This window comes from Cavia porcellus, unplaced genomic scaffold (genome assembly GCF_034190915.1).
Source record: "Cavia porcellus strain 051 isolate PalLab524CR breed Dunkin Hartley unplaced genomic scaffold, mCavPor4.1 scaffold_38, whole genome shotgun sequence".
In the NCBI taxonomy this organism is placed as follows: Eukaryota; Metazoa; Chordata; class Mammalia; order Rodentia; family Caviidae; genus Cavia; species Cavia porcellus.
In genome coordinates this window covers 4,947,619-4,970,666 of record NW_026947521.1, presented here as the reverse complement: position 1 = coordinate 4,970,666, position 23,048 = coordinate 4,947,619, and the positions used below count along the sequence as shown (strand labels likewise).

General features: G+C 51.5%; 3 protein-coding genes across 11 annotated transcripts in view; 2 read left to right on the top strand and 1 right to left on the bottom strand.

Annotated features, from left to right (window-relative positions):
* Positions 1-5,788, top strand: part of Sin3a (SIN3 transcription regulator family member A) — a 63,400-nt gene extending 57,612 nt beyond the window's left edge. For both annotated transcript variants that reach the window (XM_003463578.5, XM_063243439.1), the window contains exons 20-21: positions 2,506-2,713; positions 4,716-5,788. In XM_003463578.5, the coding sequence (XP_003463626.1) occupies positions 2,506-2,713; positions 4,716-4,946 (439 nt within the window). In that variant the 3' untranslated portion in view covers positions 4,947-5,788. The remainder of the gene's footprint in view (positions 1-2,505; positions 2,714-4,715) is intronic.
* Positions 5,789-8,019: 2,231 nt separating this feature from the next.
* On the top strand, positions 8,020-17,765 carry Man2c1 (mannosidase alpha class 2C member 1). Of its 4 annotated transcripts, none has more exons than XM_013145611.3 (26): positions 8,020-8,112; positions 8,244-8,369; positions 8,686-8,809; positions 9,582-9,652; positions 11,000-11,177; positions 11,420-11,609; positions 12,397-12,503; positions 12,628-12,738; positions 13,039-13,131; positions 13,227-13,343; positions 13,564-13,659; positions 13,749-13,894; positions 14,176-14,299; positions 14,499-14,620; positions 14,709-14,794; positions 14,951-15,106; positions 15,297-15,397; positions 15,538-15,632; positions 15,828-15,932; positions 16,012-16,168; positions 16,272-16,415; positions 16,687-16,796; positions 16,881-16,960; positions 17,113-17,261; positions 17,342-17,451; positions 17,528-17,765. In XM_013145611.3, exons 1-26 carry the CDS (start codon positions 8,054-8,056, stop codon positions 17,652-17,654), a joined length of 3,084 nt encoding a protein of 1,027 aa, XP_013001065.1. In that variant the 5' UTR covers positions 8,020-8,053; the 3' UTR covers positions 17,655-17,765. The 4 variants fall into 4 exon arrangements, 3 of the variants coding, with proteins under 3 accessions (XP_013001065.1, XP_003463657.1, XP_023418061.1); XM_003463609.5 differs by having other exon boundaries at positions 8,025-8,157; XR_010045629.1 differs by lacking the exons at positions 17,342-17,451; positions 17,528-17,765 and having other exon boundaries at positions 8,025-8,157; positions 16,272-16,428; positions 17,113-17,223.
* Positions 17,766-18,345: 580 nt separating this feature from the next.
* Positions 18,346-22,669, bottom strand: Neil1 (nei like DNA glycosylase 1). 5 transcript variants are annotated; one of them, XM_013145612.2, is made up of 9 exons: positions 22,233-22,669; positions 20,363-20,482; positions 20,205-20,268; positions 19,936-20,062; positions 19,516-19,643; positions 19,251-19,278; positions 19,088-19,149; positions 18,753-18,924; positions 18,346-18,630 (listed from the first exon to the last, which is right to left on the bottom strand). In XM_013145612.2, exons 1-9 carry the CDS (start codon positions 22,664-22,666, stop codon positions 18,560-18,562), a joined length of 1,206 nt encoding a protein of 401 aa, XP_013001066.1. In that variant the 5' UTR covers positions 22,667-22,669; the 3' UTR covers positions 18,346-18,559. The 5 variants fall into 5 exon arrangements, with proteins under 5 accessions (XP_013001066.1, XP_003463658.1, XP_013001067.1 ...); XM_003463610.4 differs by having other exon boundaries at positions 19,963-20,062; XM_013145613.2 differs by lacking the exon at positions 20,363-20,482.
* Between the last annotated feature and the right edge of the window lie 379 nt (positions 22,670-23,048).

The window sequence follows — 23,048 nt, the reverse complement described above, 5'->3', positions numbered from 1 at the left end:
ATTATCCTGGTAATACATGGCATGTTAGAAATCACAACTGAGAACAACACTAAACTATGTTTTCATAAATACTTTTTAATGGAAAACTAATCCAAAACAAAAAAATCAGTGATAGGTGACATTATTCTCCATTTTGCACTTTTGTTTATAGTGTTTGGCTTAATGCAACAGCTAGTCCTTGTATCGGTTAGCTAGATTATGGTTGAAATAAGTGGAGAAAATCTAGCTGGAAAAAGGAGTAATTTCCTATCCCTTAAGCAACTAAAAATGTCTCTTAACAAAACTACAAAGGTTGTTTCTTAAAGGTTAGTTGCAGTGTTAACACAAATCAGTAAGCTTATTGTGTGGTCAGGTGGAAATTGGTTTATCTTATGCTTTTGAATCATTTTTTTCATTCATGATTGGCTATTTGGAAGTTACTGGCTTACTAAGTTATGCACAGTATGCAGGTTACATGTTGGGGTGTTTTGTTGGTACTGGGGATCAAACTTGCAACCTCGTGTTTGCCAGGCAGGCACTTACGCCACTGAGCTAAATCCCTGGCCTGCTGGTTACATGTTTTACACTTACCCTCTCCTAACCACACTGACAAATACTGCCACTGATCTCATCAGGCACATCTTTTAGTATAAGGGAACTAGCTAGGGGCTGGGGACTTAGCTCAGCGGCATAAGTGCCTGCCTTGCAAGCAGGCAGTTGTGAGTTCGATCCCTGGTACCGATAAAAAGGGAACTAGCTGGTAGGCTTAGGGTGATTGCCATCACTTTTTTACCAAAATGCAACTGAATTGCAAAGTTTAAACCCTGTCATTGGCAATAAATACATTTGGTTGTTTTCTTTGAAGTGACAGGCTCCTTTGTTCCTTTTCTGAGAATGCCAAGTACCCAAGGTGACTAAGTTTATTGCTGTTTCAGGAAAAAATGATTCATTTGCAACTCAGGCATTTGTCTTCATGAATCTCATTGTACTGTAGTACACAAGGTGCTTTATGTACAGTTTCCATTTTATCACACAGCATATTAAAAATATGAAAACCATAGGCTGAGAATGTAGCTCAGCAGCACAGATGCCTGCCTGGCAAACATGAGGTTGTGAGTTCAATCTCCAAGAAAACCAAAGAGTAGCAGGATTTCAGTTAAAATGGTACTCTTTAATCAAGGACCTCCTTAACCTAAAATGGCTTTTTCATTTGAGTGCCAGCATGTAGGGAAGAATACAAACATTTCTGAGAAGAGCCTGTTGCCCAAATCAGCATGTTTTTCACCTTTATTTGCACTCCCAGTGCAAATCTCAGCATGGTGAAAAATGCAAATAAGATTTTTGTTTTCTATCAGGAATCGAACTCAGGACCTTGTGCTTGCCACTGAGTTATAGCCCCAGTCCAGAAGTTTTAGTATTATTATGAAAACAGGTTTATTTCATGGACCTTCTTGGAATAGACTTGAATCTCTCTAAAGGCCCTTGGACCTAAGAATTGCAATTATACAGAAATCATGTATGTAGGGATACTTGCCGAAGTAATAGTTTCAGTTGCAAAGGATGAGAAGCAATATAATTGTGTAGCTGATAACCTTTCTTGTTGCAGAGAATAAGGCTCCAAATGCCACGCTCTCCTGTCCTGTATCCATTGATATGAATTACTTTCTTTTCCTGTGTATAGAGCATGACAAAAGTTAGACACTTTGGGAGAATTTGAAAAATGTGCTTTCAGATAATTTTTCTGTTACATGATTTAGATGAAGAACCTCAATTGAGAGAGGCTGTTTAGAAATGTAACTATTTAGAGCATGTTGCTCTGCAGCTGTTAAAAGGAAATAAATGTAGAGAATTTTTTAAAATGATGATAGTAGAAGGTTGAGAATAAAATACTGAATATGATCCTATTGTGTCATGAAAAAAATTGAATTCTAGAGCTAGGCGTGGCACTGCACACCTGTAATCCCAGCACTTGGGAGGCTGAGGCAGGAGGATGGTTGCAAGTTTGAGGCCAACCTGCACTACAAAGTGAACTCAAGAGACCCTGGCTCAAAAAGACAAAAGACAAAAAAAAAAAAAAATCAAGTCCCAAAGCAGAATGTAGTGGGTAATCCACAGGTAGAAACCTAGAAGTCCACTGCCATTATTGGAGAACTGGAGTAAAGATGGTTGAAGATTGTGTCTTTGCAGTTTAAATCTTTTTTTATTATAAAATTACTGAATGTTTATATGTAGTCCTGTAACTAAAATTTTGAGCTGAGTATAGAGGCCCATGCCTATAATCTCAGCATTCTAGGGAAATTGCAAGTTGGAGCACAGGCTAGGCAAGTTAGTAAGAATCTGTCTCAAAATGTATTTAAAAACAATAAAGCTCTGGGGATACAGCTCAGTGGAAAAGCCTCAGGTTCAGTCCCCAGTACCACAAAATACATAAACAATAGGTGCTCTGAAAGGATAATGAAAACTCCTGTAAGAGTTCCAGTTATCTCATCTAGACAGACTGTTAGCCTGAGAACTTCTCTTTTGTAGGAATCTACGACGGATCCGGAAGTGTCAGCGTGGTCGAGAACAGCAGGAAAAAGAAGGGAAAGAAGGAAACAGTAAGAAGACCATGGAGAGTGTAGACAGCCTGGATAAGCTGGAGTGCAGATTCAAACTGAATTCCTATAAGATGGTCTATGTGATCAAGTCAGAGGACTACATGTATCGGAGGACCGCCTTGCTCCGGGCTCATCAGGTAAGAACCAGTCACAGGAATTTCCCTGTCTGCTTCCCTGCCAGGCAGACCCAGAGATTTTGGATTATTTCTCTTCCCTTGTAAATTCCTCTTTTTGCTGAGTGTGGTATCACATCCACATGATACCAGCACTGAAGACGCAAAGTAAGGAGGATTGGCTTAAATTTGGGGTAAACCTAAACTACATAGTGAAACCCTGTCTTTAAAATAAAAAATCCTCTTCTTGGAAATAAGAATTGTTGGATAATGAGGTGAATTTATTTGCTAAGGATTTTGTAACAGTGCTGTAGTGGCTATTTTTAAGTTCTGGAAGATAGGAGTCTAGTACTAGTGTGTCAGCAGGGTTGAATCCTTCTGAGGGCAGTCAGGGAAAACAGCTTCTGGTTCTTGGCTGGTAGGCCTTGGTGTTTTGAATCCTCATGCGGTATTTCTCCCTCTGCATGTCTGTGTCCACAAAAGTCATATTCTGCTATGTTGAAGTTAGGATTTCCACTTGGGAATGTGGCACTGCATCCTCTAACACTTTAAGAGCAGGAAATAACCAATGGTACCTCTGATAAGGCTACTCCCTGTCATTAAGTGGTACCTGACATTTTTCTTCTACGAATTTTTCCTGTTTTTGCCTCCTGTCTGAAGGGTAACACCTTCTGTTACATTTACATAGTGGGTATTTTCCCTGGCCCTGGGATACAGCCATATTAAGTATGGCAGAGAGGTGTGTGATGTGCTATTTCAGGGAAACCAACCAGCCAGGAGAAGAGACGAAGGTAATTGGTGTGCAGGCCTTGCCTTCATCAGTGGCAGCTTCTCCAAACAAGTGATACTTGAAGCCTAAGCAGTGACGTGGAGCCCATATGGCCTAAGTGTAAAGCCATAGAGAAAGTAGGATACATGTACTTAGGAGGCTTTTGTCTCATAAACCATGATGCGGATTTTGTTTACAGAGTGTATTGGAACATTTTTTACAGATATGGCTCCACTGTCATGAAAAGAATGGGGAGAGCATAAAGCTAGAAGGGCAGAGACCCCTCTGAAGTCTTGGTCCAAATGGGATATGGTAGCATCCAGAATATGAGGTTGGCATGGAATCTAAAGAGTTAGATTATAGGTCAAGCATGGAAATAAGAGTGGACAAGGTGTGGTGTGGGTTTACATGAAGGAAACAAGGATATGCTGCCTGGTTCATTTGGTTTTTTGTTCTTAAATCATTGAAAAGATTGGAGTACAACTGTTAATAGAAAGGAGTTCCTACATGGTATATCAAGCACTTTGTCTTGAACTGATTAAGGCTGAACCTTCAAGGTAGAAGTTGGGGTTTAGTGTGATTCTCAGCTCCCAGTGGCTGTTGTGTTACGGTCCTCAGGGGACTGGGTAACTGTTTGTGTCTCCTATGTCTTGCAAGTGGGCAGCACTAAATATTTACCCGGTGCATAACTGGGAACTGCCCTTCATTCCTGCGCCTGCGCTGTGCTATACAGTGAGTCATGATGGCACAGGGAGGGTAAGGTTTAACACTTTGCTGTGTGCTGGCTTGGAAGTGAGCTGCTACTTGCAGTGCTAAGCTAAGTGAGTAACCAGCAGCTGTAGCTTATATTCATCTCATGCATGTTCAGATCAGCTAACTTGCTGTTTAAAATGCTGCTTTGGTTGTGTGGTTGTGTGGTGAATCTGAGCTAGCATGTTAAACAGTGGAGCTGGTTGCTTTTTCTTTTTGTTTCTTTTCTTTTCTTTCTTTTTTTTTTTTTTTTTTTTTTTTTTTTTGTTTTTTGGTTTTTTTTAACCAGTAATAGCCTCCAAGTTGAGCCCACATTTTTTCTTTTTCTTTTTTTATGGTTAAGAATTGAACTCAGGGCCTCATACTTGCCAGACAGGCACTCTGCTGCTGTGATATCTCCTCAGCCCAAACCCACATCTTTTCTTCTACCATTTTTGACCAAAATTGAACTTTGTGTTTGAAGAGGGTTTTAAATGCTACTTAATTTCCCCCTTTTCTGTTTTGTAGTCCCATGAACGTGTTAGCAAGCGTCTGCATCAGAGGTTCCAGGCCTGGGTAGATAAATGGACCAAGGAGCATGTGCCCCGTGAAATGGCAGCGGAGACCAGCAAGTGGCTCATGGGTGAGGGGCTGGAGGGCCTGGTGCCCTGTACCACCACCTGTGACACAGAGACCCTGCACTTTGTAAGCATTAACAAGTATCGTGTCAAATACGGCACAGTATTCAAGGCTCCTTAACTGCAAAGCAAGAACAGTAACTTGAGGAGGGGTGTGTGTGTCTGTGTGTCTGTGTGTCTGTGTGTGGGCGGGCACGTGCACTCACACACCCTGAAGAAGCAAGGAAGAAGCCCTTTCCAACCTCCCTGGGACATGGATGGCCACTGGTGCAACTTGTCACCAGGTGTGTATACACCTAAGGAAGGTGGACATCTTGCAAAGCCGGAGTTGGCACTTCTCCAAGGATGTCAGCTACTGACCCTCCATGCAGGAGAAGGAAGCCCATGCAAGCACAGAGACATGCAGTTGCTTGCCACACCAGCAGAGCTAAGACTCGTGTCACCAGTGGCCTGACCTGTGACGGAGGAACCAGTGCTATTTGTGCTTCAACTGGATGGAGGTGCACTTACAAAACAGACTGGGGAAGGACTTGGTCAGATGGATTATAACGGGGATGACCACGGCTCCTCCCTCTTCCCACCAAGGGAAAAGAGACTGGATTTATTTGATCTTCTCCACCCCACCCTCATCCCCTGGTCACTTGAGCACATCTAAGATCACCCATTAGGTTTTACGTGGGACCTGCAGTTGGCTTTGGGATTTATCATCTTGTGGATCTGATTCCTGATGAATCCCTTGCTGCTCATCCCTTCTCTCCTCTGGTTCTCAACCTCAAGAAGTTCAAATCAGTCATCCTTTTTAGCTCCTGTGGAACTGTTTTGTACCTGCTTCTTTACTAGTCTCCTTAATGCCATCCACCAGCTTTACTCTGACACACGTGCACGCACACACACAATTTTAACTTTTTTTTTTGTAAGTAATGTACATACTGTCAATTTTTTATTAAAAGAAATATGCTTTGATGTGTTAGCGTAACTGCTCTAACTTCTTGTGTACCATACCATGTGGCTTCAGATTTAGTACCTATGAAGAGATGTATAAGACATTTATTACACTTTTTACCAAAGGGCGTTACATTGTAGTACTTTTCTGTAAAATTTGTCATCCCCTTTGCCCCAACATCTTTTTCCCCTTTTTTTTTTTTTTTTTTTTTTTTTTTTTGTAAATAAAGCTTGGCTCTTTCTTAAGGAACAAATTTCTCAACCCAAGTCCCTTGACCTCATCCGAAAGCTGTTAAGAAGGTGGAAGTTAGGGGCTGGGGATTTAGCTCAGCGGCATAAGCACCTGCCTTGCAAGCAGGCAGTCGTGAGTTCGATCCCTGGTACCAATAAAAACGAAAAAGAAAAAAAAAGGTGGAAGTTGTGGCTTCAGTTCCTTCTCCAGGGCACAAACAAGATTTTGATTTAAGAAGTATTAGTTATTTGCACCTGTCCTAAATCACAGTGTCTCAAAATTTTAAAATAGTCTACTTCATTGTTTTGGGTTTTTTCCATTTTGTTCTTTTAATGCAGTTTGCCACCTCTGCAATTATGTGAAAATATTTCATATTTGGGTAAGTTGTTAAGCGAGGTATTTTGATCTGTATTTTTCTCATACTAGGAATGAGATTAATACTTAAAATACCAAACGAGTACTTGAAAGTTGTATGTAAATTGTAAGGTAAAGATGTGGGTAGAGGAGCTGGGGATTTATCTCATTGGTTGTAAGCCTTGCAGTCTCAAGGTTGTGAGTTTGACCCTTGGTATCCAAAAAGAAAAAAAAACATGTGGTTAGCCTGGAACTCAGGTGATCTTCCTGCCTCCCCTTGAGTGTTGAGTGGTGGGACTTCGGCATGCATCAGCACACCAGGCTCTAAACTAGCATACATTTAAAACATGAGTGATCAGGACTTTCATACAGTTAGCCTGGCCCTTTAGTAATGGGGTGATTTTTCTCCAACCATCACACTACTTACAGTTGTAACCGCAATTGTTTTTGTTTGCTTTTTAATGTAAAATCATCAGTACTACATAAAGACAAACGAATTCTTTGGTTCCTAGTTTTTTAAAACAAGCAGGCCTGTTTTTAGGCATTTTAGTTGCAGGGGCACAAGAGATTAAACCTAAATTTAGTGCAGGGTGGCACAAAACTTGTGGGCAAAGAGGATTCCAGGCAAGTAGACATGATGTGTACTGCACTGGGAGAGACCTTGAGGCTATCTTCAACAGCCCATCCCTCTCTGCTCCTTGGAGGAAAATTAGCAGAGTTGGACCTGCATGAGGAACTGAAGGAGCAGGACCCTCCAGTGTTCTAGAAGTCAGGACAGAATCTGAAGGCCAGCTCGGGAGAAAACCCCAACCTACCAATGCAGGCGACAGGCTGGAGACCTTCACATGCAGCAAAAGTTTGCTTGTTATCTGGCCTCAGACCTCCATTCTCCATGGCCAACCTGTTTCGTTTCTGTACAGAGCTAAAAGCTCTTTAAGCCACAGTTGGCATTCTGTCCCTCATCACCTTAAGGTATATATTTTTTTTCCTGGTGCTTTTATAAACAAAACTGGCTACCTCGAGAAAACACCAGTCGTAGAGATGCGAATGGAATTGCAGGGCTGGGTCCTGGGCTGTGCAGTCCTCCGCAGTGACCTGCTTTAGTTCACTGGATTTATGGCTTAGCAAAGCGCTAGAAACCAGTGGAACTGAAGGAAAGCCTTTTTTTTTTTTTTTTTTAATCGGTACTGGGGATCGAACTCACGACTGCCTGCTTGCAAGGCAGGCGCTTATGCCGCTGAGCTAAATCCCTAGCCCCAAGTAAAGCCTTTTGACAGGAAAGGCCACGGGGTGCAGTCTCTTCTGTCCTTGCACACTGCTGCCCATAGCATAGAAACCCCCACCCTAACAGCCTGGCTGTGTGCGCTACTAGGCTAAATCAGGGCTCTGGCCAGACCTGGAGAGAATGAATTCACTGCCGTCGGGACCCTCAGACCTAATAATTGGCGCAGGTCCGATACCGGGCCCTCGTCACACTTTCATTTAGGGATTCACTTCCGGCCTACCTGCATGGATGAAACAGGAGAGCCCAACAGTGCAAGTTGTAGTTTCCAACTCGGCCCAGCCCAATAAGGGCTTCCAAAAGCCGCCATTGTTGCAAGAAAAGCAGCCCGGGTCGGGACAGGCAGGCGGACGCCGGAACCTTTGATTCTCGGTCTCAGCAGCATACAGCCGTCCGGCAGAGCCGTGGACACGTGGCAATGGCAGCGGCAGTACCGGCCTTGAAGCACTGGCGCACGGCGCTGGAGCGGGTGGAGAAGTTCGTGTCACCCCTCTACTTCACTGATTGCAACCTCCGGGGCAGGTGCAAGCGGGGACGGGAACAAATCCAGAGAGACGCGAATGGCGGAGCGGCGGGGCTTATGGAAACACATCCCGCCCTCCTGCCAGGCTCTTCGGGCAACGGCACCCTGTGGCCGCGCTCTCCAGCTTCCTGACGCCCGAGCGGCTGCGCTACCAGGACGCTGTGCAGCAAGACTTCCGCCCAGCGCAGGTCGGCGATCGCTTCGGACCAACGTAGGTAACACCCGGTCAGAGCCACGCCCCCGCTCTCTTCCCTGACCTGCCGCCCGTGCGGCGCAGCGTCCCCTGCCGCACGGCTCTGATTCCGCAGGCTTCCTGGAAGTTTCCACCTGGTCCTTTTTCTGGTACACTGCTAGGGGCGCCTCTGATTGCCTTTACCCTACTGACCCCTTTTGCCCATCCCTTGATCCTTTTTTGTGGCTGAGTACTTTGCTGCAGACTCAGAGCGCGTCCCAGGCCCCTGCTGATACATCAAGAAGTTACCCAGGAGGGTCTTCTACCTCTGGGCACATCACCATGGGTCTTGTAGGTGGTGGACCTGTTGGTTCCGGGTGGAGCTGATCATCCCCGAGGCATGGATAGGCCAGGAAATTCACCTCTGCTGGGAAAGTGATGGAGAAGGCCTAGTCTGGCGCGATGGAGAGCCAGTCCAGGTGAGTGGTCTGGCCCCAGGGCCTGGGTACACCAACTCTGAGCCCCACCCAAGTGGCTTTGCTTTTAGAGAGATCTCAGGACTTAATGACTGCGAAAGTTACCCTTGGGCACCTGTATAGTACTGGTTTCAATAAAAGTTATTCTATATAATACATGCTTAGGGGAAATTTTTCAGATTTCTAGATGCTATAAAGTAAGACTTCGGATATCTTCACATCAGGCTTTAAGCTTTATAATCCTGTGTGGCTTGTCTTTATGTTCACTTAACAGATTAAGAAACAGATAGATACAACTTCGTTCACTGGTTCATGCAGCATCCAAACTGGACTTAATCTGGGGCTAGGACTGTTGTGTTTCCTGTCCTGGAAGAAGGCAGAGGCCTTCTTCCCTTCCTCCTCCCTCTTTCCCTTCACTAGCTCAACTGATATGTGCAGCCACTTGGTACACACTCCATGAGGTACTGAGGAGGTAACAGGATATAAGGCACACCTGTCCCTGTCTTTATGGAGTTTCTTTTCAGGTATTTAAATACTCAGAGTGCAGTGGCCACAATAAACCACACCCAATTTTCCTAGTTCCTGTCCAGAACTCTTCACATAAAACCATTTCCACTGGCAAGCACATGCCATTTAGTGGTCAGGATGCTCACTGCTGTGGGATGTGAGACCCTTCCTGAGAGAGAGGACCAAGTGCTGGAGACTGGCACCTCTCTTCTTATGCATCCCTTGAACTGTCCAAAGACCTAGGCCCTATCTCTTAACTCCCTCTCAGGGTCTGACTACAGAGGGTGAGAAGAACAGTTACATCCTGACCAACAGGCTGGGAGAAGGAGACCCCCGGAGGTGAGTGCCTGTGCCCTGATGGGCACTTGGGTGGACAGAAGGCCTGAGGTACCTCAGAAGCCCTTCTGCCTCCAGCACAGCCATTAGCAGTCTGGTTGAGAAAGTAGGCCTTTGCCTGACTAAACATAATGTTTACCTTCTTGCAGTAAGTATAGAAAAACACAAAGAAGTAAATTTCTCCCATTGTCCACCACCTAGAGATGACAGCTATTGTCACCTCAGTATTCATATTCTCGGTGTTTCAGTAAAAAGTCTTTTTTACTAGCTGAGTTAATTCTCTCCCACCAGCACCATGGTGCTGGGGATTGGTCCTAGAAGTGTGCTCCTGCTGATCAAGCTGCCTACCATTAAGCTACACCTCTAGCTTTACTTCAGTGTTTTGCACCTTGACTTTTTACAACCTATAATATAACATGGGCATCTTATGATACCACCTGAAGGGCTTCATAGACATTATTATTATGCTTTCTATTTACTGAACACTGTTTCAGATGTTTCTATCTACTGGGAATATGGTCCTGAATAGCTGAGACACAGAAATACTCATATAAGCCAGGCATGATGGCACATACCTCTAAATCCAGCACTCTAGGAGGCTGATGCAGGAGGATCACAAATTTGAGCCTATCCTGTGCTCAAACTTAGCAAGACTGTCTCTCTGTGTCTGTCTGTCTCTCTCTCACACACACACACACAAACACATACACACACAGCTGGTGATGTAGCTTAATATGAAAATCTGAGGTTCATTTCCTTATAATGCTGAAGAACTCATAACTACAAAACAAATGAGGGCTTTGAAAGAAAATGCTGGGAGTTGAGTATGTAGTTCAGGCTGGCCTTGAACTCACTGTGTAGCCCAGGCTGGCCTGAAACTTGCAGCGATCCTTCTGCCTCAGCCTCTTGAGTGCTGGGATTACAGGTGTGTGCCACCATGCCCGGCTAAGAGAAAGTTACAGGCTTCCCTGCCAGGGTTACCCTGAGAGGCTTGGGTGCAGCAACTTCCACTCTTGATGGCTGATGGAGTTTGAACTGAAAAGTCACACTTACAATATGCAGGGTAGGTTGTAAGGCTAACACAGTACTTTGCTCTTACAACTTTGGAAATAAAAGGTTAAACAGTGGTATTCACAGGCTCCCAAGCCAGGCCACTTGCTATCCCTGATCGAGGCAGAATACTCAGAAGGCCATGGCTTGGTCTTGGGGTTTCTGTCACACACCTGGCCACTTTTTCTGGATCTTCCAGGTGGTGGGTCATGGAGATGGTTGGGAGGGGCAGCTGAACACTGCCTGTGTGCCCCTTCCCTGGGGGTCCCTGTGCATTGCTTGGCCTCGCCATGTTTGCAGCCTAACCCTCTATGTGGAAGTGGCCTGCAGTGGGCTCCTGGGGGCTGGAAAGGGAACCATGATTGCTCCTCCTGACCCTGAGAAGATGTTCCAGCTGAAGCGGGCCGAGCTGGCTGTGTTCCACCGGGATATCCACCTGCTCCTGGTGGACCTGGAACTACTGCTGGGCATAGCCAAGGTACTGACACCACACACCCTGGTCACTGCATTGCCTGCTCTGAATGTGTTGTTTTCTCTGCTAAGTCACTGGGACTCAAATCCAGGGCAAAATGAGGATTTTCCTAAGTAAAGGGACATGGTGCTAATGTGACATCAAGGGAGGTGGGGACAAAGGGCTAGAGGCCCTGCTGGGAACCTAGGAGGTCAGCTGGACCCAGTGCTGGAGCTTGAGAGGGGACTTACAGACAGAACCCCACACAGGGCCTCGGGAAGGACAACCAGCGCAGCTTCCAGGCCCTGTACACGGCCAACCAGATGGTGAATGTCTGTGACCCTGCCCGACCTGAGACCTTCCCAGTGGCCCAGGCCTTGGCCTCCCATTTCTTTGGTCAACGTGGGGGTGACAGCCAGCACACTCTCCATGCCATGGGCCACTGCCACATTGATACAGGTAGGTACCACTGGTTGGGTTGGCTGAAAAGGCAGGAGCCGAGCCCTCAAACTGTGGCTGTGTCCAAGAAACACAGTGAGCCTCTCCATAGTCCCACACGCCTTTTGGGCCTGTTTCTCCACCTGTAAAATGGGGCAGAAGTGCACAACTATGGGCTCTTCTCACTGTGACTTATTCTGTCAACAAAACCTATTGCCTCACAGTGTGCTGGAGACTGGGGTAACATCACAGAGTGATGGCTACAGAGTGACCACAGCTGTGGTGATGCATGGGGTGGAAGAGCCTGTGGGGAATGCAGGAGAGGTACTTAGCCAAATGGAGCAGGACACGATTGATAAGTTTGCATGAATCCTCAGAGAGAGAAGGTGTAGAGCTAACTGAGACTGAGCCCAAATGCCCGGTGTCATAGGTCAGCTCTGGTCCTACTGGAATTCCAGTGTCTTGAGGCTGTGAGAAATTTTCAACAAGCTTCCTAACATGTTGATTCTGATGCAGTGAGGGTTTCTGAATCATAGAACAAGGTTTTCTGCTGTGCCAGTGTGGGGTGTGTATCTGTGTGTCAGGGTGCACAGTTCCAGGCAGGTAAAGAAACAGGTTTCCTTTCCCACCCTCTCCTACCACACAGAGGATTTGAAGCGACAGCTGAGGAGGAGGTCATGGGCCCCAAGGAATGAATGGCCGGGCCCCCGACCGGGAGGAGGGCTGGGCCAGCAGGGTGCTGGGACAGGGAAGAAGCAAGGGACCTTTGGGGATCTTGCCACTGCACTCTTGCCCTCTCCCTCTCCAGCCTGGCTGTGGCCCTTTAAGGAGACTGTGCGGAAATGTGCCCGGAGCTGGGTGACAGCCGTAAAGCTCATGGAGCAGAATGCCGATTTCATCTTTGTCTGCTCTCAGGTCAGGGAAGCTCCATGGGGCAGGGTGGGTTCTGGGGATTCTTGTGCCTCAGAGTCCCAGATTCTTAGCCCTACATGAGGTCCTTGTCACCCATGGCCCATCTCTCCCCATCTCCACCCCACAGGCACAGCAGCTCGAGTGGGTAAAGAGCCACTACCCCAGCTTATATGCCCAGCTTCAGGAGTTTGCCTGCCGAGGGCAGTTCGTGCCTGTGGGAGGCACCTGGGTGGAAATGGTGAGTACCCCATATCAATGGCCTTCCCCCAGCTGGCCAGCCCCTTGGTCTAGTGGGTAATTTTCTAGAGGCTGCTCCTGCCCTCTTTGTGACAGCGTTTATTAGTCCCCCAGGCTTCCCAGGGAGGTGGGTCTGATCCCAGCACCACCACAGGCAGATGCACACTCACACTGAGTAGGAAGTGAGGAAGTGGGCACTTCCTGAGGCCTAGCCTCTCATCAGGGATGTAGAGCTGGCCCTTGCCCCTGCCTGCCTTCTGCCCACTCAGGTTGACTGGCCACCTCTCTGTTCCCTTACCAGGATGGGAACCTGCCCAGTGGAGAGGCCATGGTGAGGCAGTTCCTGCAGGGCCAGAGGTTCTTCCTGCAGGAGTTTGGGAAGCTGTGTTCTGAGGTAGGGAGGGCCAGCCCCATCTGGGCACAGTATGGGTAGGCTCACCCAGGGCACTGGGGCTGAGGCTGAGTCCCAAAATGGCCCTCTTTCTATAGTTCTGGCTGCCAGACACATTCGGTTACTCGGCACAGCTCCCCCAGATCATGCGTGGCTGTGGCATCACGAGATTCCTGACCCAGAAGCTGAGCTGGAATTTGGTGAACTCCTTCCCTGTGAGCACAACTCAGGGTCAGGGTCGCAGCAAGACAGTTAAGCCTCTGCCCAGGCTTATCAAGGAGCGCCAGCAGACCACCAGATCCCCCTGGGATAGTGGGATAGGGCTGAGGTGCCATCAGCATCTTGCAGCAGGCAAGCCAGGGTGAGCACCGTCTGGGAAGGCCACCCTGCTTCATCCTGACCCTGGCCTCTCCCTGCCTCTGTCCTCTGCTTTAGCACCACACCTTTCTCTGGGAGGGACTGGATGGCTCTCCTGTGCTGGTTCACTTCCCACCTGGTGACTCCTATGGAATGCAGGGCAATGTGGAAGAGGTAAGGGGCACCTAGAGCCAGGTGAGGGGCAGCTAGAGAGGGCCAGGCATCCTGGGCTAGGTGGGCCAACTCACTGCCCTTCATTCCAGGTGCTGAAGACTGTGACCAACAACCAGGACAAGGGGCGAGCCAACCACAGTGCCTTTCTCTTTGGTTTTGGTGATGGGGGTGGTGGCCCCACTCAGACCATGCTGGACCGCTTGAGGCGCCTGGACCACACCGATGGGCTGCCCAGGTCAGGCGTCACTTGTGTAGCCACTTCAGCCCTGGCCTCGAGCCTGCCCTCTACCCCTGCACTGGGCTCGCCCCTCCACCCTCATCCTCCTCCAAGCCCCGCCTACTAGCTTCTCCAGGCTTCCATCTAGTGGGTAGCGGGGAATGCCATGGTAGGTAGGAGCCTAAGCCTACCAGAGGGCAGTTCCTGAGTTTCTGGAGCCAGTGCTGTGTGTGCCAGGAGCTGTGATGGGGCTTCCTCAGAGTGGAAGACTTTGAGGCTTAAGCTGTGGCCTCTCTTAGGGTGCAGCTATCTTCTCCGGACCAGCTCTTCCAAGCACTGGAGAGTGACCAGGGCAAGCTGTGCACATGGGTTGGGGAGCTTTTCCTGGAGCTACACAATGGCACCTACACCACCCATGCCCAGGTCTGCAGCTGGCTAGAGGTGGGGCAGAGCCCAGCTGCTCCATCCCAAGGAGAGACATGGCAAGGGCTAGGGCCCTGGGGTGCTGAAGGAGAAGGTCCAGGTGGAGTGGGCAGAGTGGGCTATAGCTCAGGCGGCTCTGGAATATCCTGGGATACTTAGGCAGGACCCAGACTCACCCACCTCTGCCCCTTGGGCACAGATCAAGAAGGGGAACCGGGAATGTGAGCGGATCCTGCACGACGTTGAGCTGCTCAGCAGCCTGGCTCTGGCCCGTGGTACCCACTTCCTATACCCAGCAGCCCAGCTACAGCACCTCTGGAGGTCAGCCTGGCACCTGCCCCTGCCAAGCCCAGACACCTTTGCCACTGCCAGTGCCAGCATCCCATTCCCACCCTCACTGCCCTCTCAGGCTCCTGCTGCTGAACCAGTTCCATGACGTGGTGACTGGAAGCTGCATCCAGCTGGTGGCAGAGGATGCCATGAAACACTACGAAGGTGAGGCTGATAAGTCCCACTGCCCTCTGCAACCTGGGGCTGGGCCCACAACTTCCCCTCCATGGAATACACGGGGGCTGGGCCCACAACTTCCCCTCCATGGAATACACGGATCACCCAAACCCATGACCCTATGAGCAGCCCTTCTTTCCACAGACATCCGTTCCCATGGCAACACACTGCTCAGTGCTGCAGCTGGTGCCCTATGTGCTGGGGAGCCTGGGCCCAAGGGCCTTCTGGTTGTCAACACACTGCCCTGGAAGCGCACAGAAGTGCTGGCTCTGCCCAACCCTGGTGGGGCCCAGACCCTCGGTAGGAGCGGAGGGGAAGAACTCGGGCCACCAGAACTCAGGAACACAGCACACTCTGCTGGGGATTTCTAGGGGTCTCGGGGTGCCTCATGGCAGAGGGTAGGAGCTATGTCATTCACCACCCTGTTTTGACCTGAGCAAGGTCTCTGGGTGGTCAGTGGCTTGCACTGATGGCTGGGTCTCACCCTCAGCCCTGGTGACCGTGCCTAGCATAGGCTATGCGCCTGCTCCTCCTGCCCCCACCTCGCCACAGCCTCTGCTGCCCCAGCAGCCAGTGTCCGTGATGCAGGAGGTAAGTCCTACAGCTCCCAGGAGGACCCAGGTGTCCTGGGTGCTCCTGAGCCCATACCCAGGGGGCTGGAGCCGAGGATGGGAGGGCCCTGGTTGTGGAGGCCCCTGCAGGCTCAGTTTCTTAATTCTCTCCCACCCAAGACTGACGGTTCTGTGACTCTGGACAATGGCATCATCCGAGTGAGACTGGATCCAACTGGCCACCTGACATCCCTAATTCTGGTGGCCTCTGGCAGGTGCTAACTCCTTGCTGTCCTTTATCCGTACCTGTCCCTCCATCCCTTGGCCACAACGGCCCACTAGGGACTCACCCGGGACCCACTGTGGGTGAGGCAGGTTGGGCCAAGTATCCCCTGTCCCCACTTACCCTGTGTCTCCAGGTGGGCGCAAGGTCATACAGATGGAAAATGCTGATTCCCATGTCCTTTCAGGGAGGCCGTTGCTGAGGGTGCTCTGGGGAACCAGTTTGTACTGTTTGATGATGTCCCCTTGTACTGGGATGCTTGGGACGTCATGGACTACCACCTGGAGACACGGTATCTGCTGGGCAGTACTTGGAGGACAGGAGGTGAGGATACAGGCTATCCTGGCTCAGTGTCCCCCTCTGTCCCACAGGAAGCCCGTGCTAGCCCAAGCAGGGACGCTGGCTGTGGGCAGTGAGGGTGGCCTTCGGGGCAGTGCCTGGTTCCTGCTACAGATCAGCCCCAGCAGTCGGCTCAGCCAGGAGGTCGTGCTGGACATTGGCTGCCCCTATGTCCGTTTCCACACTGAGGTAGCTGGGACAGGGCGGTGGCCACCTTTCCCAGGAGTAGCTGGTGAAGAGGGGTCGTCCCTAGCTAGGGGTGGCCCTCTCTTCCCTTCCCTTGTGCTTCCAGGTGTACTGGCACGAGGCCCACAAGTTCTTGAAGGTGGAGTTCCCTGCCCGCGTGCGGAGCCCCCAGGCTACCTACGAGATCCAGTTTGGGCACCTGCAGCGACCCACACACTACAACACCTCCTGGGACTGGGCTCGATTTGAGGTCTGCCACAGGGGTAGGCTGAGAGACAGACTGTGTGGTGTGAGCGAGGAAAAGAACAAGCAGGACCAGCAGTTGCCTGTGCCAGAGCTCAGGCTAAATGCTGTACATTTAGTTTGATATGCATGAGGCAGACAGGTTGGGTAGCATACATGAAGTTTGCTAAAGTGAAGACGAGAATTGAATCCTAGTGACACCCTCATGATAGGCATGCCAGTGAATAGGGACCCAAGGAAAGGAGTAGGATCACCAAGTGGTCTTGGACATGCCGCAGGTATGGACCCACCGCTGGATGGACCTGTCTGAGCATGGCTTCGGGCTGGCCCTGCTCAACGACTGCAAGTATGGGGCCTCGGTGCGAGGCAACATCCTCAGCCTATCGCTGTGAGTGGGCCCTCCCAGGCTGGCCTGCTGTGGGAGGCTGGTCTTTCCAGGCCAGACTCTAGCCCTGGCTCCCTCCCACTGCAGGCTTCGAGCACCTAAGGCTCCTGATGCCACCGCTGACATGGGGTGCCACAAGTTCACCTATGCACTGATGCCACATGAAGGTGAGTGCCAGGCATGCCAGGGCTTTCCTCCGCCCTGATTAACCCTGCCCTGCTCTAAGCCACATAAACCACCCTCCTTGGTATATACCTTAGCAGCCTGGCCCCCCAGAGGGCTCTGTTTTCACCATGCGTGCCTTTCTGGCCATGCTCAGGCTCCTTCCAGGATGCTGGTGTTATCCCTGCTGCCTACAGCCTCAACTTCCCTTTGTTGGTGCTGCCAGCCCCAGGTCCGGCACCAACTACTGCCTGGAGTGCCTTTTCACTCTCCTCGCCAGCTGTTGTGTTGGAGACCATCAAACAGGCAAGCATGGGGTGCTTTCTGGGGTCAGGGTCCCAGGCTGGCCATGCTACAGCCTACCCACCACCTGCCTCCCTCCCCAGGCTGAGACCATAACTCAGAAGCGCACACTGGTCCTGCGGCTGTACGAGGCCCACGGCAGCCACGTGAACTGCTGGGTGCACACATCGCTGCCCGTGCAGGAGGCTGTCCTGTGAGTGGAGGCATGGGTGGGGTCGCAGGTGGGAGTCCCATCCCTTCTGGCCCTGATGACCCTGTCTGTCCCATAGCTGCGATCTCCTGGAACGCAGAGATCCTGCTGGCCATCTGCCCTTTCAAGACTCACGCCTGAAGGTCACCTTTTCTCCCTTCCAAGTGAGGTCCCTATTGCTGGTGCTCCAGCCTCCATCAACCTGAGTACCTGGGGGTGATGTTTTGTTTATGTAAGGCTTTGGGACTCAGTTGCCTTCCCAGCCTCAAACAAGGACCTGTCACCTCGGGCACAATAAATTCTTAGGTCAGCAGCAACCTGCTAGTAGCTCCTGCTGGTTTTCCTTGGGGCTTGTCTTCAGCTTTAGGGTAGAAGGGGAGGGTTTCTTCCCAGGGATTTAAAGGCAGGCCAAGGTCACCTATGTGTGCGGGGTGTCAGTAACATGCCAGAGCCTGAGGACTCTGAGATAAGAGACAGAGGACCTGGGGAGGAAGTCAGGTGGGTACATTCTAGCTGGGCCTATAGGAGAGCAGCGGTGACTAGTCAGGGCCAGGCTGGGGGGCCGCCACTGGCCCTGAAAGAGCCTGACTTGGAGGAGCTTGGAGCCTTGTAATGCACCACCTCCCAAGCTCTGATAGCCAGAGCCTTGAGGACAATTTGGGGCTCAGTCTGCCTTGCTAAGGAGGTCCCTGTTACTGGGCAGCAGGCTTCATTCCAACCTAGCCATTGAGCTAAGCATAGTGGCAACACACTTGTAACCCCTGCCCTTGGGAGGCTGCAACAGGAAGATCGCCACATGTTTGTGGCCAGCCTGGACTATATAACAAGATCTTGTCTTAAGAAAGTAAGTAAATAAAAATGACCTAGCCATTGTAGACCTGCAGCCAGCCCAAGAAGTGCCAGAAAGTTCAAATTTATTCGTTCATATAAAAATACTCCATTTTCCATGAGTGTTTTAAAAATGTGGAATATGGAATACAATTAAAAACATGACAGTTGAACAGCCACAGGCCACAGCTATGTGGCCCTTCCAGTGTTGCTTCTAGGAACTTGGACAGGCTCAGGTTCCCAGCTGGGTACCCAAAAGGGTAAGTGCAAGCAAGGAGACAAGCTAAGAGGCTGTGGTGACCCCAGATTCCTCAGATGGGCTGTCAGCCTTCCTCTTCCGTGCTCTGCGGCGGCCTGGGGGACAAAAAGAGGCGGGGTGCTGAGACCCCACACTGGGCCTGCCCAGTAGGCTCCCCCTGCCTCTGCACACTTCCTACAGGGCATCCCACCTGCTTCCCAAGGCCTATTTTCCCCACCTGTGGTGGCCTGTTGCCGCCGCCGCCGCCTCCTCCCTTTCTCAAGGACTATGGGAGCTTCTGGGTCATGTTGGAGGCCTGGCCTGTCAGGCTGGGGGGCTGTAGTCATCTCAGGAAGGTCCCTTTGAGCCCCTGGTGTCTTAGAAGGTCCCTTGATTAGAGGTGGAGGGCACTGGGTAGAAGAGACACAGATCTTGAGGGTCCTTCCCCTCAGCAGCCATAGGATGGTCAGGACCTGTCCACCTGGTGTCAGGGGCAGGCAGCTGGCCATGAGGCCAGCCTGGGAGATGCAGCCAGGGCAGGGCTGCATGGGAGGCAGGGGTAGGCAGCCATACCTCCATTCCATCCATGGGTCCTGGGAGGGTTTCCTGGGATTTCTTTTTTCGGAACTTGCTCCCTGCAGGACATTTTGCTGGGGTTTGGGGGTCCTGCAGCTTCAGCCCCTTCTCTAGCACCCATTCCATGGCTCCTTAGCCTATTACATTAGCAGTTGCTTACCTTTGGGGGCCAAGGGGCCAGGATCCCCCTAAAACAGAAAACGCATAATTGTGGAATCTGCCTGCATTGGACAGCAGCAGCTTTCCTCACAGAGGCAAGCCTTGTAGCTGCCTGCCTGGAGACCTCCACCAGCTGCTACCCTGGGGCTCAACAGAGGGGACGGGTATCACCATGTGACCCTTGGGGACCTCCGTGGGCTCTAGGCATCTCCACCTCACCAGCTTCCCTGGGTTTTGTGTGCCTGTGTGAGCAGCAGAGCCCAGACCTGAAACCAGATGGTGCGGCCATTGTGGTCCCGCAGGGAGCTCATGCCTGGCACATTGTAGCACTGCAGCCAGGCTCGGAAGGCAGCGAAGTCCTCCTCCCCTTGCTCCGGCCCATAGCCTTTGCCCCCTGTGGGACACAGGGACCCAGCAGAGGTGAGAGGCTGACTCTGGGCAGAAAGCGTGGGACCTGGTCCACAGCTGTAACTGAGTCAGAGTCAAGCTCCCCCCCTGCCACTCATTGTGTCATTATGGCTGTGCCTTCCCCACTCTGGCCCATGGCCTCCCCCGCCTGCTGTGGCCATGCCTGCTATGTTGCAGCCTAGAGGAGATGGGCACTGGCCAAGAAGTCCATGAACTCCCAACCCAGTGGGGAGCCAGGCTCAGGAGGACAGCAGTCCAGGTTGCACAGCAGGGCTTACAAGCTGTCTTGGTTCCCTCGGCCTCACCCAGCTGGACTACTTCCTTGGGCACCAAGTGGCAAAGTTCTAGCAGGTCCGGGTTCTGCAGCTTGATCCTGATCTTCTGGCTCAGAGTGAGCTCTGGGTTCTGCAGACGGGCAGGCAGAGCCTGGCTGTCAGCTTGAGGCAGGGCCCCAAGGTGTCTCATCCCCTCCCCAACTCCTCATGTGGAGTTCAGCTTGGGACACCCACATCCAGACCACATGCTCACATCTCCGAGGTGCCCTCACCAGCCGTTGATGCTGCAGAGCCTCCAGGACAGTGCGTGCCTTCTCAAAGGGTGGGATCCTTAGCCTGGAGTAGCAGGGATACAAGGAGGGCCACACTGAGCCTCAACATCAGTGGATTAACCCACCCCCTGGCCCGCACTCATGGCCCGCCTGCTAACCGGAACAGGATCTCTGCTCTCAGGTAGTTGCCAATGCCATTGAAGAACCGTTGGTTCAGGAGGGCCTCACAGATGGGCCGATTGAATGCCTTATCTGCCAGGTTTCGGAGCACATTCTCCCTGGGGAACACAGTCCTGGTTGTGAAGCCTCTACCCTACTCCTGGGGCAATGGAAAGGAGCTGGGGGAAACTTACTGGGTGCAAGGAGAGGAAAGAGGGTCCTAGCCCTCCTTTTATCTCAATACTATTTGAGCACTAAAGCCTCAAGTTTCCTGTCTGTTCAATGGGAGGAGATGAGACTTAAATCTATTATGAAAGGTGAAAAATAGCAACCAGAAGCAGCATGGTCAGGGAGCACATGAGTCCGTACACTGGTCTTTGTGCTCAGCACAGGACACTTGAGTGCAAGGTAAGTGAGCACAGGGCCTCCTGGCATGTATGATCCGGAGCTACCTGCAAGGACCCTGGTGGTTTAGGCCATGCTAAACCCTGCCCCAATGGGCATCTGGCTATGTCCAAGGATTGGGGCTCCTTCCCTCACCCCTAAAAAAACATTTTTCAAAATGCTTCTTCAGGGAAAGGATCAGGGCAGACTGGCTAGGCTAGGGGTATGAGAGTGTGACAGAGCCAGAGGACCAAGTCTGGGGAAAGAGTGGAAGGTCCCCTGGGTGCTCCTCAGGCTCCATGCACTCCCCAGCAAGAGGACCCTAAAAACAGCCTTGCTGTCCATCAAGGGAAGCTTCCAGCAGGGCAGTTCTACAGCCCTCTGCGCAGGGCCAGCCTGGAGCTCTGTAAAAGGAAGGTGAGGCCTCTAGGCATGGTGGTGCACATCTGTAATCTCAGCACCTAGGAGGATGCTTTCGAGTTCAAGACCAGCCTGGGCTACAAAGTGAATTCAAGGCCAGCCTGAACTGCATAACAAGAAGACCAAAAAAAAAAAAAAAAAAAAAAGCAAGGCTTTCTTCCTAGCTGTCCAAAAGTGTTACAGTGTACAAAAGCCAGGACCAGGGATAGACTTGTCCCAGGGAAACTGCTAAGGCCACCCCAGTCTCTGTACTCCTGCCAGTTAGAATCCTTTCCTTGGATTTGTGGGGCTGAGTCCCTCCCTAAGTAGCCATACCTAGTGCTTCCACACTTGCCACCAAAGTAACCCACTGTACCTTCACCTGTTGGATTTTCCCTAGTTCCTGTGTGAGTTCATCTTGTGTTTCCTTTTCCCTCCCAGGTAATGGTAATGCCCAGTCCTGGTCAAAGCTGGAACAAACCAGTAACTCTGACACCTCTGTGAGGGGAGGAAGTTGCTGGCACCATGTCACTTTAGGTGACCAATATCAGATCCCAGGTGGGTCCTGCAGTAGGGGACACTCACAGAGGAGAGCCCAAGACACAGACTCAGGGCTAGCAGCATATGGAGACCAGCCTGACTCAGGAGCTGTCATCAGGCAGCCCCCACCTCCACCAGCCCTCTTAAACAAACCCAGTGCTGCCTCCCCCTCCCAGCTGTTGAGGAGTTTGGAGATTGAACCCAGGGCCATGTACATACTGGGCAAGGCTCTACTGCTGAGCTACATCACAGCTGCTCTTCAGGTTTTATGGTGAGACAGAGTCTCAAGTGGCCCAGGCTAACCTGGAGCTCAGCATCCTGCCTCTAGCTCCCAAGTGCCAGGGTTACAGGAGTGGGCCACTCCTGACTGCAGCCTTGCTTCTTACCCTCCACCTCTGCCAGAGGAAGCGCCAAGGAACAGTGGTGTTCTGGGTGCAAGCTGCAGTCCATGCTAGCGTTTCTATGTTCAGGCAGTGGCCTCTCCTCTTACCCAGAGGCTCAGGGTGGGAACACTGCCTTGGTTCTCACGCCGGATGCCAGTCCTACCTGAACTGTTCATACTCCAGCAGGACACAAGGCCCGCGGTCTGGCTGCCACTCGCCTCCCAGGTCCCAGCGGCCAAAGCGGCGGATGTCCACGAAGCACAGGGCCAGACGGGGGGCAGCAGAGGCCGTGTAGAAACGCAGGTGGGCGTGGGGTGGCAGCGCCTCGGCGGGGGCCAGCTGAAAAGAGCCGGTCATCCCGAAGCGGAAGACCAGGGCCAGGGGCTCCCGGACTGGCAGAGCCCCGGGTAGAGGGCTCAGCGTTAGGCGAAGCTCCTTGCCTCGGGCCATGGAAGAGATGCAGTAGGCGCTGCTCTCAAAGGGCACCTCAGGATTGCGGCTTACTGGGGACTTCTCCACCGCTCCGCAGAACACCAGCCCGCGGCAGGCCTGGTTCACGAAGCGGCTGGCCAGGTGCAGCTCGGGACCCTCGGGCATCCTGCGAGGGGGCGGGCGAGAGGCCAGGCCAGTGGCACCGGTGAGGTGGGCGTTGTCCCTTGTATTCGCCAGGGGACACGGAGTCAGGATCAGCTGGGGGTGGCCGGAGATGCTGTCCTCCCCACCCGGAGAACGGGACAGCTCCGTAAGCTGGACTCCGTTGGGGCAGCGGCCCCCGACTGCTAGTCCCCTGCTGCCCCTGGCTGCTTCTCTGTGCGTAGATCAAGTCCCAGCCTCTGCGGGCCATGCGATCCTTGTGCGATCCTTGTGCGATCCTTGTCCGAGAGGGCTCCGCGCACCCGGCTGCTCCTTGGGCTCCCAGATCCAGGGGACGCTGGCCTTGAGCCCTCCACCAACGCCTTTCACCGGCTCCAAGGGAGCC

Bases quoted from the DNA above. Each gene is read 5' to 3' on its own strand.
- Man2c1 (XM_003463609.5), top strand. From the start codon at position 8,054: ATGGCAGCGGCAGTACCGGCCTTGAAGCACTGGCGCACGGCGCTGGAG. The intron at 15,107-15,296 runs GTAGGAGCGGAG...TCTCACCCTCAG, and splicing joins TGGTGGGGCCCAGACCCTCG to CCCTGGTGACCGTGCCTAGC. The intron at 16,416-16,686 runs GTCTGCCACAGG...GACATGCCGCAG, and splicing joins GGGACTGGGCTCGATTTGAG to GTATGGACCCACCGCTGGAT.
- Neil1 (XM_013145612.2), bottom strand. From the start codon at position 22,666: ATGCCCGAGGGTCCCGAGCTGCACCTGGCCAGCCGCTTCGTGAACCAG. The intron at 18,925-19,087 runs GTATGGCTGCCT...TCTTCTACCCAG, and splicing joins GACCCATGGATGGAATGGAG to TGCCCTCCACCTCTAATCAA. The intron at 18,631-18,752 runs GTGGGGAAAATA...TTTGTCCCCCAG, and splicing joins GCGGCAACAGGCCACCACAG to GCCGCCGCAGAGCACGGAAG.